Raw genomic sequence first — 18,465 nt, 5'->3', positions numbered from 1 at the left:
AATTTTCGTACAACAATTTTTTTAATGGCATAATGTCAATTTTTGTGACAATCTATGAAGCATACATAAAAATAATTATCTAGACAATTATTTGCTAATTCTTTTTGTCAGATTTGTTGAAGGAGTATATCGATTAATCGTTAATATAGATATTATATTGCACGAAAATTAATTAATATTTCTCCCCAATGATCTTAATTATAATTACAATATCTCTTATTTTATAATTATGTTTTCATTCATATTACGTGATCTTACTAACCAATAATCATTCAACCATTCTTTGTCTCCGATGCTTATTTGAAGTTAATCCATATTTCATTTTGTTGTTAGGTTATTTATTATTGTAAAAGTCTACTTGTGCAGTTTTTTTTTCGGTTACAATAGGAGGTTCATGGGCTAGTACAAGGAAATTGAAATGATATCTAAATAAAGGGGCACGGGTAGTCCCATTGATGAAAATCGAATCCGGAACCTCTAAGTTACCAGATGAAGGTGTTAGCCATTGCACTACACCCTATTTCTCAGTCTACCTGTGTAGTTATCAATTAGTTGTTAATATGTTGCTATTGATTTACTTGTTCGTACATCCATGTTGAGGTAACTCTATGTATAAAAGTAATTTTTTGGGTAATAAATTCGTATAAACACTTTTCTCCCTCCCACCCCCACCCCCCCCCCCCCCCCCCCCCCCCCCCCCCCCCCCCCCCCCCCCCCCCCCCCCCCCCGCGGGTATTTTGGTCAGCTGAAATTATTCGTCAATTGTGGGATCGATGCACATCATTTACAATGAAAAAGGGATAGCATGGAACAGATGTTGAATATATTATTGTTCATTGAATAAATAAACATATGCATGACATATCTATGATATGGTTGCTTAAATCGAAATTCAGAGAGTTAATTATTCGACAATCTATTATTTCAACTTGTTTCAAATCTCTTTCACAATTAGCTCATATTGCACGAGTTTTAGTCAACAATATTCTCATTAAATGTGGGATAGATAAAAGAAAACCAACATCAAAAGTATAATGATAATATTACCATATTGCCAACTCGCTAATCTCACCGGACGATCACCACCATATAAGTTAATTATCAGTAAGCATCAATCTCTTTTCACCTTTGATTCTCGGAGTAAAACCACTTGAGCTCGCACCAGATCTCGACGAGTGTTGCTCACAACTATTTTCTCCTTTTCATCTTTTTTCCCGCTAATAACTTCATTCTAGATAGAAAATATATAGAACCTGATGAAGATAATAGTGAGCAAGAGCTTACATGCTTTCTCCCGCTAGTCCTGGCCCGCCGCTCATCCATCGTCATATCGAAATGAAAACAAATGGAAGTGATTGGATGTAAAGAAAGAAGGGAAATAAAACATAAGAAATTGTAATAGAAATTCTTTGGTCATCACATCATTCATATACACGAATTCTTTTACTTAATTAAAAAAATCATTGCCAAAAAGAAAAAAAGTTGACATATCCATGTAAATGCTTTCACTCTTTTGGCGTAGTTTCAAGGAGAACCCATGCTGGCTGATTATTCGGATTCTCCTATTTAACTTTTGTGATTCCAATTGCATGCCTCGATTAATTGGACAGGACATTACTTTATCTTGGAGAAAATTATATGAGCTGTTACCAGATGAAAAAAGGAATGATCTATAAGTGTCCCAAGTTAACCCGATCATATGGGGAAACTAGAGGTGACGTGGCCACAGTTGACCCCGGTATAATACCGAAATCCATATTTCATTTTGTTGTTAGGTTAATTATCATTGTGTTAATCATCTTTATCAATAAAATTAGGAGTTAAGTTTTTTTGGCGTCGTTTTTATTAAAGAATATATATCATTATTAAAATATATTATAAAATCTTTTAGAATATTAGCAGTACATAATATATAATATTGTCCTTTTGAATCATTTATTTTTATTTTGTTGTATATTTTTGTTGAGGGCTAAAAACAAGCCAAATAATGTAAATATCTTGGATTTTTGTTTTGGTTACAAGGGAGGCTCATGCACTTAATACAATAAAATAAAAATCTTAAGTATTAGTGCTACCTGAGTATTGAACCTAAAATCTCTTGATAATCAGGCCAGGACATGTGCTACTGTGCTACACCCTCTTTGATAAATATCTTGGATTTATATGGTGCTTAGGATTTCGCCGCCTATTTCGAGCTCTTGAATTGGAAATAGGCTCAAAGTCATATAAGCACAGTAGAAATATAATGTGGTATTCCTTTGTAACAGAGAAGTATAATATGGTATCAAAGCATGCAAGGTTTACCTTGTAGTAGTTTTTGCTTGAGCATGGAAGAGAGAAGTCCAGCTCGTGGTCAGTCATGACGAGTTGGTAACGGCACCTGACACGTATAGGCAATTGTGAAAAGATCGCATGTGCCACTTGAGGATGGGGATGAGGGACAAAAACAAAAGTTACCGATACTGGCCAAATAACATAAAAATATTGAGTTTATATGGAGTTTGAGTTTCACTACCTATTTTGAGTTTATGAATTGGAGATGGGATCAAAACCTTATAAGCTCAATAGGAATATAGTTTGGTATTAGAGTAAGGTTTTAGGCACTCGTATATGCTCACACTAATACCTAATCACGTATGTGAAGCCTCATTAGGAGATGATAACTGTGTTTGGCTTGGAGTAAATTATATGAGTTGTTACCTAATGAAAAAAAGGAATGATCTATAGTGTCCCAAGTTTACCCGATCATATGGGGAAACTAGAGGTGACGAGGCCACAATTGACCCCGGTATCATTTTGTTGCTTCGGTATTATACCAGGGTCAACTGTGGCCACGTCACCTCTAGTTTCCCCATATGATCGGGTAAACTGGGGACACTAATAGATCATTCCTTTTTTTATTAGGTAACAACTCATATAATTTTTTCCAAGATAAAGTAATGTCTTGTCTACTTCATCGAGGCATGCAATTGGAATCACAAAAGTTGAATCGGAGAATCCGAAGAATCAGCCAACATGGGTTCTCCTCGAAACCACTCCAAAAGAGAAAGCATATACATGGATATGTCAACTGTTTTTTTTTTTTGCAGTGATTTTTTTTAATTAATAAAAGAACTCATGTATATGAATGATATGATCACCACAAAAATTTCTATTACAATTTCTTATGTTCTTTTTTCGTTCTTTCTTTACATCCATTCACTTCCACTTGTTTTCATTTAAATATGACAATGGATGAGCGGCGGGCTAGGACTAGTGGGAGAAAGCATGTAACCTCTTTCTCACAATTATCTTCATCAGGTTCTATATATTTTTCTATCTAGAATGAAGTTACTAGCAGGAAAAAAGATGAAAAGGAGAAAATAGTTGTGAGCAACACTCGTCAGGATCTGGTGCGAGCTCAAGTGGTTTTGCTCCGAGAATCAAAGGTGAAAAGAGATTGATGCTTACTGATAATTAACTCATATGGTGGTGATCGACCTGTGAGATTAGCGAGTTGGCCATATGATAATATTATCATTACACTTCGATGTTGGTTTTTCTTTTATCTATCCGACATTTAATAAGAATATGGTTGACTACAACTCGTGCAATATGAGCTAATCCACTAGCAATTTTGTGAAAGAGATTTGAAACAAGTTGAATTAGTAGATTGTCGATTAATTAACTCTCTGAATTTCGATTTAAGCAACCATAACATAGATATGTCATGCATATATATATTTATTCAATGAACAATAATATATTCTACATCTGTTCCATGCTATCGCTTTTTAATTGTAAATGATGTGCATCGATCCCACAATTGACGAATAATTTCAGCTGACCAAAAAGAAAAAGGCAAAAGAAAAGTGTTTATACGAATTATTACCAAAAAAATTACTTTTATATATAGAGTTACGTCAACATGGATGTACGAACAAGTGAATCAATAGCAACATATTAACAACTAATTGATAACTACACAAGTAGACTTTTACTATTGTAAAATACTCACTGGGCCTATAAGCGATTGGGCCATCTCCAATCAAAAAACTCGAGCTGATATGTTATGATACCCAATCACTTATAAACCCGTGAATTTCTTTTTAGTTTTTCCGTGTGGGACAATATGTCTCAACACTTGCCATCACGTGGTAACGTATGACTTTGATGCTTCACCTACAAGTGCCACGTGGATTTAAACACCCCCCTCAAGAACTGACTATGAGCCGGGATTGGACTTCCGTGCTCGGGACTTAACCACGAGGTGGACTTCTTCTTACACTTTGGGCGAGAGGAGGGAGGATAATTGATAATGAGGCCATACTTGGGCTGGACTAAGATGATGCGCAATTTGGCTGCCTCAAAACTAGACTTGGCATGGTGTGAGTCCACACGTGCGCGCGAAAGCGTAACTCGCTCTGATACCAATACCACTGGGCCTATAAGCGATTGGGCCCATCTCCAACCCAAAAGCTCGAGCTCGAGCTTATATGGGCTCACACTACGCCGACCCAATATCGAGAGCGGCCAAAAGAGCGCCTCATGTTAGTCCCCCCTCGCCGGAGCACGGAAGATGAACCCGGCTCAAGATTAGTTGTTGAGAGCTGGTATTTACGGGCACGTGACAACGTGTAGGCAGAAATAGAACACACATTGCACGTGAGCGGATGTTGGGAATTATAATCCCACATGGAAATGATGAAAGAACAACTATTGGTTTATTGAGATTTGGGTACCATCACTTATTAGCTTGAGCTTTTAAGTGGATATGGGCCCGTCTGTATTAACCCAGTGAAAATTTAATAACTATAATAAATAAATAAATAAATATATATATATATATATAACACATAACTTCTAATAGTATATTGATATATATTCTTTACGATGTTAATCTATAATTATATAATGTAAAGAAGAATGGGTATAGTAATTGTCCATTAAAAGCATAAATATAAATAAGTAATTTCATTTTTTTGTAAAATAATTCAATTTCATATAAATCATTTTCTAGATAATAATTCGATTACTCCGAATAAACAGAAATGTTTGTAATTGAAGGTTATGCCTTAAGATAGTTTAAATATTAGATGTTGCATGTAGATTTTATGTTCTTATTAATTTGTAGCAATTTAAGTATATAAAGCAATATACAGTTTTTTCATTTGTAATATAATAATGAAGAGATTTGTACGTATTATAATTTATTTTATTGTATCTTTATCATTATAGAAAGTTTGAAACATTAATATTTTTTAATGACAAATTTACATATAAAAGATAATTTGAATATTCATGGTAAAGAACTAGAAGTAATTTCTCCATAATTGTGTTTCTCATGCATTAACTTTATGACCCTAAATTACACCTTTTTTTTATTAAAGCAACTAGAATATGAATTTATTAAAAAAACACTTCAATTATAATAATCACCTTTCAAGAATATTTTATTACAAATTTGAATGGAATAAATGTATGAAAACCGGTACATTGTACGGACAATAGGCTAGTATTTAATTATAGGGTTAAATGTCTAGAAAAGCAACCAATATGAGTTGGTTTAAATGATTGGGACTTATTTTTTTAAGTAATGTTTTGGGTTCGAGTCTCCTAAATGAAGAAAATCTACGACTAGTAGAGATTTAACGCTTAGTTTACTATAGCTTGAATCTAAATTAATCGGGATCTATTGGACTATTGAATACCAATTGGTGTACACCCAAAAAAATGCCCAGAAAAACACCTAGTTTGTTGTTATTTTTAAACTTAGCGGCACTTTTTTTTTAAAACACGGTTTTAATTACGTCAAATGAGGTAGTGCATAAATAATACCAAGTTTTACTTTTATTAAATAAAAAGCACCATTAAATTATTTGTTGGTGTATCTCATATTCAGTCGGAAGTCTAAGGTTGCGTTTGGTTTCATAGTAAGATTTTAAAATTAGATTTTGATTTTGATTTTGAGTGGTATAAATGGGGCCCACCCTTTGACTTTGTATGTGTTATGTTGTTTTGTTGTGAAAAAAAGTGGTATAAATGGGGCTCACTCTTTGACTTTGTATGAGTTATTTTGTTTTGTAGTGGGTAGAGTTAAGTTAGAATTGTGATTTTAAAATACCATCTTGAAACCAAGCAAGCCTTAAAAACCCTGAAAATCCAGAAATGAGAACAAAGATTGACCGAAATGAGGAAGGAAGCTATTGAGCCAGGAAGTAGAGTGTCGCTGCGGCTTTGCCCCTGTTTTCGTGCACAACACCTTGATGCAATATTTATTTTTAAATTTATTTGCAATACTTTTAAATTAAATTTTCAATTGTTCTATTTTAAACTTAACAACTATTTATTTATAATAAATAATTTTTTTACAATAAATACTTATTTAAAAAATTAATTAAAATTAATTGTTTTATAATAGTAATAATATTTGTTTTACAATAAGAATATTTATTTTAAATATTTATCTTACAATATTTTAAATAATATTTATTTCCAATAAATGAATACATTTTTTATAATATTTTTTAGAATTTACAATTTATTCTTAGGATTACTTTAAAAGGCATTTTTTAATATTGTAAAATTATTTATTTTACAGTTAGTTGAGATATTTATGTCCTTTCTATTTTTTATTTTATAATTATAATAAATAATTGTATCCGACTTTTATTTAATAAAAATAAATTATTTTAAATGCTTTTAGTTTTAATTATTTATTTTATAAAAAATCATTTGCATTTTATATTTTATAGTTTACATTCATTATTTTATATTTTCAAATTTGTTTATAATTATCTTGTTTTCATTGTTATTTTAGATACCTGTTTTTTATTACGAGTTATTTAATCAAGAAAATCAATTATACAAGAAAAGAATATTTTGCTTGATAGGTCGAATAACAATTGTGTTAATTTATTTACAACGCATTTGTTAGAGCTAGAATTATGGCTAGTCAGCACTAATATATAATTGATACAATATTTATTTAGCAATTATTTCATTTTTAACTTTATTTTAGATATCTATTTTCAATAATTTAACTAAGGAAATCAATTATATAAAAAGTTAAATGACATATCTCACTCGCAAGGTTGAAGAACAATCGCATTAATTTATATAGAGACATTAGCTAGAGCAAGAGTTACATCTAGCCCACGCTCATATATAAACGACGTATTACGTATAACATACTTTATGTCTTTTATAACTCAGTTTAAGTTAGAATGTTCGGTCGAGCCAATATATTTTACTAAACATATACAACTGCATTTTCAATACTCTTTGAACTGTTGATATTGTTTGGTTGAACTAATTTACAATGCTGGAAATAAAATTAACCAAAATATTGTCCTTTGAATCAGGTTCACTTTTAGGCCTCAGATTAATGTTATATACAATTTTTCATTTATTGCTTTAACCATAGGACATATAAATAAGTGAATTTGATTTAAAGGATAGAATATTTTCGATGTCATAGCTGAGGCAAGGAAAGACAAACTTCTAAATTAAGGGCGGGACATAGGAATCTAGATGGTAAACTGCATAGGAGGGCGATAGGTGATCGAGCTATAGTGTCTTTTTCTTTTTTTTCCTCTTTAATGGTCGTGCACTCTAGATTACACTTGTTAATATATTAGTACTAGGTTTTCTTAACCGTTAAATTGTACGGGACTTTTGCTACAAATATAATTGTACTCGCCTAATTCAAACTTTAATTTTTTTTAAGTACTTTTGCATGTCATCAAAGTTGAATAAGTTCCTTTGAGTGCAACATTTATCAGATTGCTTTGAGAGCAAAAGGGGGAAAAATAATTAAAGTCAATGGTTATATTTCTAATGTTGCGTGTTGTTCATGTGTCTCTAGCTAGAACGTGATGTACTGTGGGGCCCGCCACTGCATCCAGATCTGGTAACTGATTCAAAGAGAGAGAGGCGGGATAAAATCTCGGTGGGGCCGGCCACTGCCGCTTAAGTAAAATTTTGACGCACTCAACATCGTCGCCATATTGGGCTCTGCTTTCTCCCTTCGATATTATGAATTTCTTCTTTTTTGTTATTTTATTTTTCTAATATTAGTCATTTGCTGACTTTCTATAAGAAATAAATGAAAACCTAATGGAAAACTGAAAGTTTAACGAAAAACGCATCATTGATTATAAGTAAAATAATCTTAGAAAGTTAAAAGTACCTACTTCAATTTCTAATCACTTTTATTTTTTGCTATATAAAAACGTTGTAAAACATCACCAAATATATCTGCTTTATTCAATACTTATGATATATATATAGAAGATACAATGTTTATGTTTGATAAATATTAATTCATTTACAATAGTATATCATAAACATATCAACATGTGAAAAGCATGTAAAATATTTTTATCAAAACATCATACATTTTTTAGTTTCATATTTACTTATACTATTTCAGCATCTCTTTACTTTTCTAGATGTGAAAAGATGTTGAGAAAACGGAGTAAATAAAAAATACCGACAGTAGCTTCAAATATTAAAAAGAAATACATATTACAACTGTCAAAATGTATAATTATTTGAGAAACTACTTATTTATCGATTAAAAATATATTTAGAAACTTATAGGTTTTCATATTACACTATATATCTTTCAATTATTTAATACCTGAATTTATGTGTTTTATCATGAAAAAAATGTTTACTTCTCTAATTGATGTAATATTAGAAAAAAGGGTGAAAAGATTGGATAATTGGGTGAGAACTTCTCCTGAAATTGATTAAAAATTTTGTGGATTGAATTAGTTCTGTGGGTTTCCTTTAAAGCATTTTTGCCAATTAAAATCGGATTAATTATTAGAAATAAAAAAAATAAAATAAAAATAAAAATAAAATAGAAATGACATAAACAGATAACGGTGGGGAATGCAAATGGAAGGACTCGAACTCAGCACCGCAATACAAAAGGGAAAGGGCCTTTTCTACCAAGAAACTTTAATGACAATAGGATTTTTACCCCAATTAGCCTATAGTTTATCCGTTTTGTCAAATCTATTATATGTTTTTTTGTTAGATATATCCCATGGTTTACTTTTTGCATCAAATCTATCCCGACGTTATCTTTTCCGTCAACATCTAACAGTTGTGCTGATGTGGCACGTGGAGGAATAGTGTGCCACACTTGACATGTGGGCGTCATGTCAGCCTGGCCGTTAAATGTCGACGGAAAAGATAACGCCGGGATAAATTTGATGCAAAAAGTAAACCATGAGATATATTTGACAAAAAAAAGTATATGATAGATTTGACAAAACGGGTAAACCATGGACCATTTGGGATAAATTTCCCATGACAATATCTTATTTTCCTTATTTACGATTACAAATGACAACCAAGACCTAGTATATTGGAAAAAAAATCCTAAATCTATACCTTTAATAGGGCACGGAAAGTCCCACTAGATTTCAAACTTATGACTTCTAGGTCAATAGACAATGACATGCGCTACTATGTGACACTCTCCTTTGATTCTACTTTTACTTATTACCTTGTCTATATTTTTATATGTAGGCGAGAGGAAGAAAAATAGGGGGACATGTGTCAATGTAATACTCATATGGACCCATAATAGATTTTTTGGTTAAATGCACATAGCAGTCCTAAAAGTATTGAAAAAAATTAAATGTAAGTTCTAAAAGTATCAATTTTGCTCAAGTGATGCTAATTGTTTAATTCATTAGGCATTTTCGGTCTAAAATCCTAACTGAAAATTAAAACCGTTAAATCGGATCACGTGACGTCTCCTAATTGGTCGATTAAAATTTTTATTGCTTTAAAATTTTTAAAAATCTAAAAATATGAAAAATAATAAAAAGGGCACAGGGAGTTCCGCCGGTGGGGGCTCCCCTCGACAGCCACCTTCCCCCCTAGCGAGGAGGACAGAGAGGGACCTCTACAGACAGGATTCCCCTCTCCCCCTTCTCTACGATTGGAGGAATCACAAAGAAGGGGGATGGGAAATCCCGCCGGCCTCCTGTCCCCTTAGTGATATTGCCGGAGGTGTCGCTAATCTCAGGCGACCTCGCCAAGGGGGGAGGAGACTGGTGGGGGAGCCCTCACCGGCCCTTCCCCTCACAACAAAGTCGCCAATGCCTCTGGCAACCTCACCTCAAAGGGGGGAGGTTAACTTTCAATTACAGTTTTGGACCGAAAATACCTAACGGACTAAACGTTAAGGATTATTTGAGCCAAATTGATACTTTTAGGACTTACATTTTTTGGCTAATTTTAGGACTTCCATAGGAAATTTAGCCTCTTAATAACTACTGTGGAAGCACACGCTTTGCTACAGGGCAATGATGGGCTCCGCAGGTAAAAAAAATATATTTTTTTTCGACATAATTCAGAGTATAAAATGACTGCAAGTGAAAGCAGAGAAAATACATGTTTATATGGTGCTTGAACATAAATATTTTTTAGGCCGTATGGCCAAAAAGTGTGGATTCTTTATCTATATTATTTTTTGGTTGATTTAATCTATATTATTACAAATGTAGGAAAAAGTAATTGGTATAATTTTTTCTTAGAGAAATCCATAATAAATAAATATAAAAAATTACAACCATTAGATCACAAGAAAGTAATTTTAAGTATTTTATTTAACCAATAAATTCTCTTTTATCCATGTCTTTTGCTTTCAATTAGTAAGGTATCGAGTTTGCGTCTTATCAATGGATCAAATCCACACTAGGAGAATTTTATATTTTAGTGAATTGCATGGCTCGATCAAGGATTAGTCTAGATTTATTGGGTTTCCACATACCAGGTGATACACACACAAAAAAGGTTACATTCATTAATCAGATAGAAACACATATGTTAGAAAATTATATTTTCTTACTTTTATCAAGATATAATATTATTAGAAAATCATCAATAAAAAATTGATATTTGATTCGCATTACCAATTAAAAGTAGAAAATGGTATATAGTTTAAAATAAGAGAGAAGCTTTAAAAGGTTTTGAATTAAAGAAATTGAAAGTTTAAAATATAATTTATAAGAAAATATTTTGGTAAAATTTAAAAAAAAAGTTGAGCTAAAATATCTAAACGTGATAACACAAGTATGATACCTCTAACCTCATCAGTGTTAAAAAAGAAACAAAAAAGTACAATCGTAGATTGGGGTTAAGTGGTTCGTTCCCTATATCCCTCAAAAAGGGTCTCAAGTTCGAATTTTGTAAATGAATCATTGTTTTGGAGAGCTTTACTCTATAGTGGACTGATGTGGGTCGGAATTGAATTGGTCGGCACTATGTTAAACTCTCGACTACTAAGTAGTCACATAAAAAGAAAATAGCAGGGTCTCGAGTTTGAATCTTGTGAATGCAAAAAATGTATAATTGGAAAAGTTTTATTACTTAGTGGGGCCGACCTGGACTGAAACTGAATCAGTCAAGATTCATTTAAATCTCAAATATTAAGTAGATCGGGGAAAAATTAAAATTTAATATATAAAATCTAAAAAAGTTTTCAAAAAGGAGTTTGGGGTCGACTCCCCGAGTAGGAAAGCCCATCCACTCGCCCCTTCCTTCCAGAAAACGCCCATAATAGGGATAGTAATATTATTTAGTGGGACTGATCTGGGTTGAAACTGAAACAATCGAAATCCATGTAACTCCACAATACTAAATCGATCGATAAAAATTAATAATTAAAATAAAAAAAAGGCTAGGGTGGGTCCCTGTAGGGGAAATGCACCCTATTCGCCCCCTCCATCTAGTTTTTAGCACCCACTTTATCATTATTTTTTCAAAAATTTATATAAACAAAAGTTGTGTGCAGTTTCATTTTCAGAAAAAAAACACTTTGTATTAAAATTACACTCTACTCCAATTTTATGCGACTATTTTAGTTAATTAATGTAGGGTTAGCCAAAAAAAGTATAAACTTTTCACATTTTAATAATTCTAGCATAAACTTTTTTCTTTAACCTAAAAATACACAAACTTTCGATTTGATAATGATTCTAGTACGGCATTAAGTTTTCCATTAATTTGGACGGAAACAAAAACAATAAAGGGCGCCGACGATCCCAATCCGAGGGGAGGGCATCGACAATCCCAATTGTGTGTGTGTGTGTGTGTGGGGGGGGGGGGGGGGGGGGGGGGGGGGGGGTCTAGGCCCCCGTCCCTTGGAATTGGAAGAGCCCTCAAATTGGGGATTCTCTCAATTCCGGTGGATGAAGCCACCACCCCGGCCATCAACCCCCTGATTGGGATCGCCGGCGCCCTTTCCCCTATTGGGACTGTCGGAGCCCTTTATGGCCTCGATTCCATCCAAATTAACGAAATATTTGACGTCGTGCTAGAATTGTTAACAAATCAAAAGTTTGTGCATTTTTAGATTAAGGAAAAAAGTTCATGGTAGAATTGTTAAAATCTAAAAGTTTGTACTTTTTTTTGTTATTAACCCATTAATGTATAGATAGTGGAGACACGTTAATTGAAATATTTTTGGAGGATGTAGGAAGAAATCAAAAGAATGGACAAAAATGAAAAATAATCAAAATTTGTGGGTAAAATTAAAAAAGAAGAAAAAGATTAGATGAAAAGGGCAAATAAAAGGGACATGTGTCTCAGTGTCTTAGTGTCCAATATCCAATTTGTAAACAACAGTTTTAGTATTAACTAGGGAAACACTCGTGCTTCGTTGTGAGAAAGAGGAAACAATCATCCTAAATATAATTATATTTTCATGTTAATTCATTGTCTAATAAATTTAATAGAGAAAATTAAATTTCATTGTTAGATTAATCATCTTTAGAAAAATCCAATATGAGTTTGTTCAAGCGGTTCAGAACTTGTTTTCCTTAAAAGATCTTGGATTCAAGTCTTGTTAATAGAAAAATTTCATAATTGGAAGAGTTTTATTCTTTTAATGGGCTTGACCTAGCTTGAACTGGATTGGTCGAGACCTGCTGGACTTTTGGATACCAGGATGCACGTACAAAAAAACATAATGTAGTAGACAATGTTAGCCTTGCTTATTACAAATCCAATGATAAATTTGAAGTTATTATATATAATATTAAATGTAAGAAAATAAATGAAAATTTTAGTTTAAATATGAGATAAAAAGCAAAATAATTACTGATTATAATTTGCTCTTAGGTTAATTAACATAATTAATAATGATTTATTAAAAGATATTTTTCATATTCACAATTAAACTATGCATATTTAAATACATAACGACGGCTTCAAAGAAACAACTTTTCTTTGACTTGCGAGCTGATTTTAGGGCCTGTAAACCTAGCTTGTTTAGGCTTGCGTGCCTAGTTGTTTTTCAACTTGATCATGACAAATAAAATATTATGGCCAACAATGAAAAAGAAAACCAATGTAAGAACTTTCCAAATAAAGAGAAGAAAATTGAAAATTTATTGATAATACTCCTGTAAATTGCTTTGAATTTGTGGCAAAAAATTGCTCTGAATTTAGGGAATTAGAATAATCTCTTTTCCTAAATTTTTTTTCTTTATTTGAAGTAAGTAAACACATATTTTATGGTTTTTCATTTTTTATGAAAATTTTTCTCAAAGTAAACAAGGCTTATGGATTTCGGTTTGATAGTAAATGATTTAAATTTTTGAAAAGATTGTACTAATTAATACTTCGTATTTTGATACAATATAAAAGCAAACAATTCTATGTGTTAATCTCTGAATTTGAATTTTGTAATATTCCTAACTTGAAAATCGTAGTTGAAATTTAATGGGCCTTAAGAGACCTGCTAATTTTAGGTCGACAAACTTTACTTGCATTAGGGGTTCGATATCCATTAAAAGCATATCGCAGTCACTGAAAAATAAGGAAATTTCAAGCGTTACAAATAAAAAGAGAAGACTTAAATTTGTGATAATTTAGAAAAAGCTTCTTATCAATGTCGGTTGGTTATAGCTTCTTATCAATTTCGGAGTTCTATCCCCTTGCGAGATGTGATCGCTCGAACCTCGATTAATTGGACCCATTGAATTTATGAATTCCAAGTGATATAAAAAAAATGTTTTGCACACCTAATCAAACAAAAAAAATATATAAAAAATTAAAATCTATTATCGCGAAAGTTTTATCCATTAACGAGCCAACCTAGCTCAACTAATTAGCCCATTGGACTTCCGAATACCATGTAATATGGAGAAAACTTCTCGAACCTCGATTAATCGTGTCCATTAAATTTCAAAATACCATTTGTTGTTGGGGAGAAATATTTGTATAATTAAATTAAGGAATTTTTTTTTAAAAAAAGGGGAAAGGTGGTTGCAGGTAAGGAAAAGTGACCCACTCGCAATCTCGTGGTATGGACGAGAATTAATATGTTAAATATAACATAATAAAATATATGATAAAATGTAATAATAATATAGATAATATTTAAATAACATAAGAAAATTTAATAAAAGTAATTAAAAGTAAAAAAAAAGTGGGCAAGTGGGATAAAGTAACCCACTCGCAACCAGGAGTCCTATTCTATAAGAGTTTTACTTTGAATAATAATATTAATAATAATAATAATAATTAAATTAAGGAAAAAATTTAGAGAAAAGGTGGAAGGTGGCCGCAGGTGAGGAAAACTGATCCACTCGCAATCTTCTTGGTATGGACTAGAATTAATATGTTATATATAATAAAATAAAATAATTATAATATAATATAAGATAAGATAAAATGTAATAATGATATGCTAATATTTAAATAAGAAAATTTAGTAAAAATAATTAAAATTGAAAAGAAAAGAAGGTGAGCGAGTGGGATGAAGTAACGCACTGGCCACCAGGAGTCCTATTCTACGAGAGTTTTTACTTTGTTTAAATGATTTTTACGATCATGTAAGGCCCGTGAGTATATTTTATATATTGGTTTATATTCAATTGGGGGCCTCCTTGAAAGAAGAGTTTGTAGAGGCCAATTGGATCTGGCCACGTCGTAGTGTATTGAAGGACTTTCAATTAAACTAGTTTGTTAAATAATAAGTTTGTCATTATTTTAATAAAAAATTATTATTTTTGAATATAATAAGACATTTGTTAAATAATGATAAACTTATTCTAATAAGATGAGAGATTCTTATTAATTGAAAATTTAATAAGACTTTTAATGAATAATAAGTTATTTTGCGAATAGTAAGAGTCTTATCGTAATATTATGTTTCAGAACCTCCTTAAAATTACACTTTTAAAGAGACTCTTTCTCTTAATAATCGTTAAAACGTTATTTCCTCTCAAAAAATGGGTTTTTTGGGACTCGAAATTATGTTCTTCACTTTGAATTCTCTTGCCAGTCAACAAACGCTTTACTATTATCAGTACCCATTATATATTATCATCTGCATACTGCATCATTTCAGAACCTCCTTAAAATTACACTTTTAAAGAGACTCCTTACCTTAATAATCGTTTAAACGTTATTTCCTCTCAAAAAATGGATTTTTTGGGACTCGACCTTATGTTCTTCACTTTGAATTCTCTTGCCAGTCAACAAACGCTTTACTATTATCAGTACCCATTATATATTATCATCTCCATACTGCATCAGTTTTCTTCTATTTAAAGACACTGTTAGTAATAAATCTGAGTTTCTCCATACTCATCCCATTACCATGGAGCTATTTATCCCAGCACTAGCTCTCATCCTCATCTTACCTTCCTTACTTCTCATCAAAATCAGAACCAAGCCGGCCTGGCAGAACCTCCCACCCGGGAGGTCTGGTTGGCCGTTCCTTGGTGAGACGATGGAGTTCGTTCGGGCGAATTGGGAAGGTTGTGCCGACAAGTTCGTCAGGGACCGAGTCCAGAAGTACAATTCGACAGTGTTCAGGACTTCATTGATGGGCGAGCCAGTGGCCGTCCTATGCGGGGCTGCCGGGAACAAGTTCATGTTCTCTAATGAGGGCACGAAGGTGGCTCGGTGGTGGCCTGACTCATTCCGGCGGTTGATCGGACGCTCGTTGCCCTTGTTGACGGGGGTTGAGGCCATTGCCAGGAGGAAGCTCTTGATGGCCGGATTCTTAAATGTTGAGTCGCTCAAGAAGTGTGTCCCCACCATGGATGAACTCACTCGCCGCTATCTAATGACACACTGGGAAGGTACTGTAAAGTTTTTACTTGACTGTTTGGTACAATTCGTGTTTTTGCTCTTAAAAGAGAAAACTACTGGATTCGGTCAATCGATTTTTCCTCGAATGATGCCACTGGCTACTTGTTAACATTTACCAATTGGAAACTATCAGTCATCGACTTTGAAATTAAATCTTGAAGCACAAATTCTCGGGAAACTGTAGGTTCACTTCAGTCCATTTTTCCATTGATAAATGAAGGGAAAGAGGAGTTGCAGGTCCACCCTTCCGTAAAGCCTTACATGTTTGAACTCGCGTGCCGGCTCTTCATGAGCATCACCGAGCCTGAGCTCCTCTCGAGACTCTTTGATCAATTCAACATATTCCTGAAGGGGCTCGTAGAATTCTCTCTCAACATCCCTGGGACACGGTTTTATCATGCGATGAGAGCAGCAGACACGCTTAGGAGGGAGCTTCGTGCGCTCGTGAAGCATAGGAGGGTCGAGCTGGAGAGGAAAGTGGCATCTTCCGAGCAGGATCTTCTGTCGTACTTGCTTGTAAATGCCGACGGTGATGGGAATTTTATGTCAGAAGAGGAGATCATAAATCATATGCTGGCCGTACTCATCGCAGAATACGACACATTAAGCTCCGCTATTTCTCTGCTCATGAAGTATCTTGGTGAGCTACCTAGAGTCTATGAGCAAGTTCTTCAAGGTGACTTACACAGACGGTCTACGTACCCAACAGTCGAATTATTTCTTCAGTTTGTTTATCAAAAAATTAAAAATTGGATAAACTGAAGTTGATTCAACACTTGGAGCTTTATCATGACTCAGAGCAAATGGAGATTGCAAGATCAAAGGCCCCGGGAGAACTGCTAATATGGGAAGACCTGCAGAGAATGAAATACTCATGGAATGTCATATCGGAAGTCTTGCGGATCGCTCCTCCAGTAGCTGGTACCTTCCGAGAAGCATTGGTCGATATCACTTTCGAAGGTTATACCATTCCTAAAGGCTGGAAGGTACAAGCAAAACCGATCATCATGATTGATTGAGAACAAAGGAAATTAAGTACAAATGTATTACCCTCTTTTTTTCAATGGATTATATATATATATATATATATATATATACATACCTATATTCTGTAAACGTTAAGATGTGATTTTCATTTTGTTCCTTTTTTTTTTTTTTGAATTTTGGGTATGCCTAACAGTTATACTGGAGTGCTGCCTACACGCACAAAGATCCGAGTTGCTACCCGAACGCGATGGAATTTGATGAATCGAGATTTGAGGGAACGGGTCCTCCTCCCTTCTCCTATGCGACGTTTGGAGGAGGACCGAGAATGTGCATGGGGATAGAGTTTGTCCGTCTTGCCATCCTGATCTTCCTTCACAACCTCGTCTAGCGGTTCGACTGGGACTTAGTGGTCCATAACGAGAAATTGTCATATAACCAACTGCTCAGCCCCGTGAATGGGCTTCCAGTTCGTCTTCGGCCCCGTGAATCTTTTCAGTGAGGGTTGGACTTAATTGACACACCTTCATGAAGAATGACTTCACTTGTAGTATTATCTATCAGTTGGTTTTATGAGCAACCTCATCTGTATCATTATGATGGAATTCCGTTTGGATTGTTTTCTCTCAGTATTGCTTCAATATCCAATGCAATTATAAACCACGTCAAGAATTAAATTGTCATTCCATTTCCATCCCCCCCAAGTTGATCCAGACGTGCACATTGTCAAGCCCATCTATCTATGTATTATGCAAGAGGTATAATAATAAATTTCTTACTAATACATAGATTACTATGTTATATGAAAGCTAAATAATCTATCTATATAAGCTTGAATAGAAGTGCATTAGAAGGTGGCCTAATTGTAAATATATACAATTAACTCACATTAACAAAATTTATCAGATAAATAAACAAATATATATATATATATATATATGTTTTGCAAATATATATACATATACACATATATATGAAAATTTATTTTGGTAATTGTTTTAAATAATTATTGGAAGACAAGTGATGGTATATTTGTTTAGATATATAAAAAATTCCATGTTTGTCATTTTATTTGAATTTTCTATATTCTTGAAATATAATGAAATTTTTCACTTTATATAATTCTACACATTTATTGTAATTATAATTAATAAATAGATCTTAAAAAAAGTTCACTTTTAGAGTTAACTATTTATTCTTATTATGATATAATTCATATAATCATCATGGGTATTAAAAGAGATTCATATCGTATATCCTTAAGAACATAAATATCCAAACTTGATGGAGAAAACGGGGCCTCCTTCTTTCTCCTACATCCCCTTTGGAGGGGAACTGAGGACATATCTAGGGAAATATCTTGTCCTC

General features: G+C 33.1%; 1 protein-coding gene across 2 annotated transcripts; it reads left to right on the top strand.

The window, feature by feature from the left end:
* Positions 1-15,493: 15,493 nt before the first annotated feature.
* Positions 15,494-17,785, top strand: LOC116188641 (beta-amyrin 28-monooxygenase-like). Of its 2 annotated transcripts, none has more exons than XM_031518124.1 (4): positions 15,494-16,103; positions 16,298-16,789; positions 16,912-17,156; positions 17,294-17,432. In XM_031518124.1, exons 1-3 carry the CDS (start codon positions 15,617-15,619, stop codon positions 17,130-17,132), a joined length of 1,200 nt encoding a protein of 399 aa, XP_031373984.1. In that variant the 5' UTR covers positions 15,494-15,616; the 3' UTR covers positions 17,133-17,156; positions 17,294-17,432. The 2 variants fall into 2 exon arrangements, with proteins under 2 accessions (XP_031373984.1, XP_031373983.1); XM_031518123.1 differs by having other exon boundaries at positions 15,503-16,103; positions 16,912-17,099; positions 17,294-17,785.
* The last annotated feature ends 680 nt before the right edge of the window (positions 17,786-18,465 follow it).

The sequence above is a fragment of the Punica granatum genome, chromosome 8 (genome assembly GCF_007655135.1).
Source record: "Punica granatum isolate Tunisia-2019 chromosome 8, ASM765513v2, whole genome shotgun sequence".
In the NCBI taxonomy this organism is placed as follows: Eukaryota; Viridiplantae; Streptophyta; class Magnoliopsida; order Myrtales; family Lythraceae; genus Punica; species Punica granatum.
Note: the sequence above shows the minus strand (reverse complement) of the source record. Positions and strands in the feature narration are given on the sequence as shown.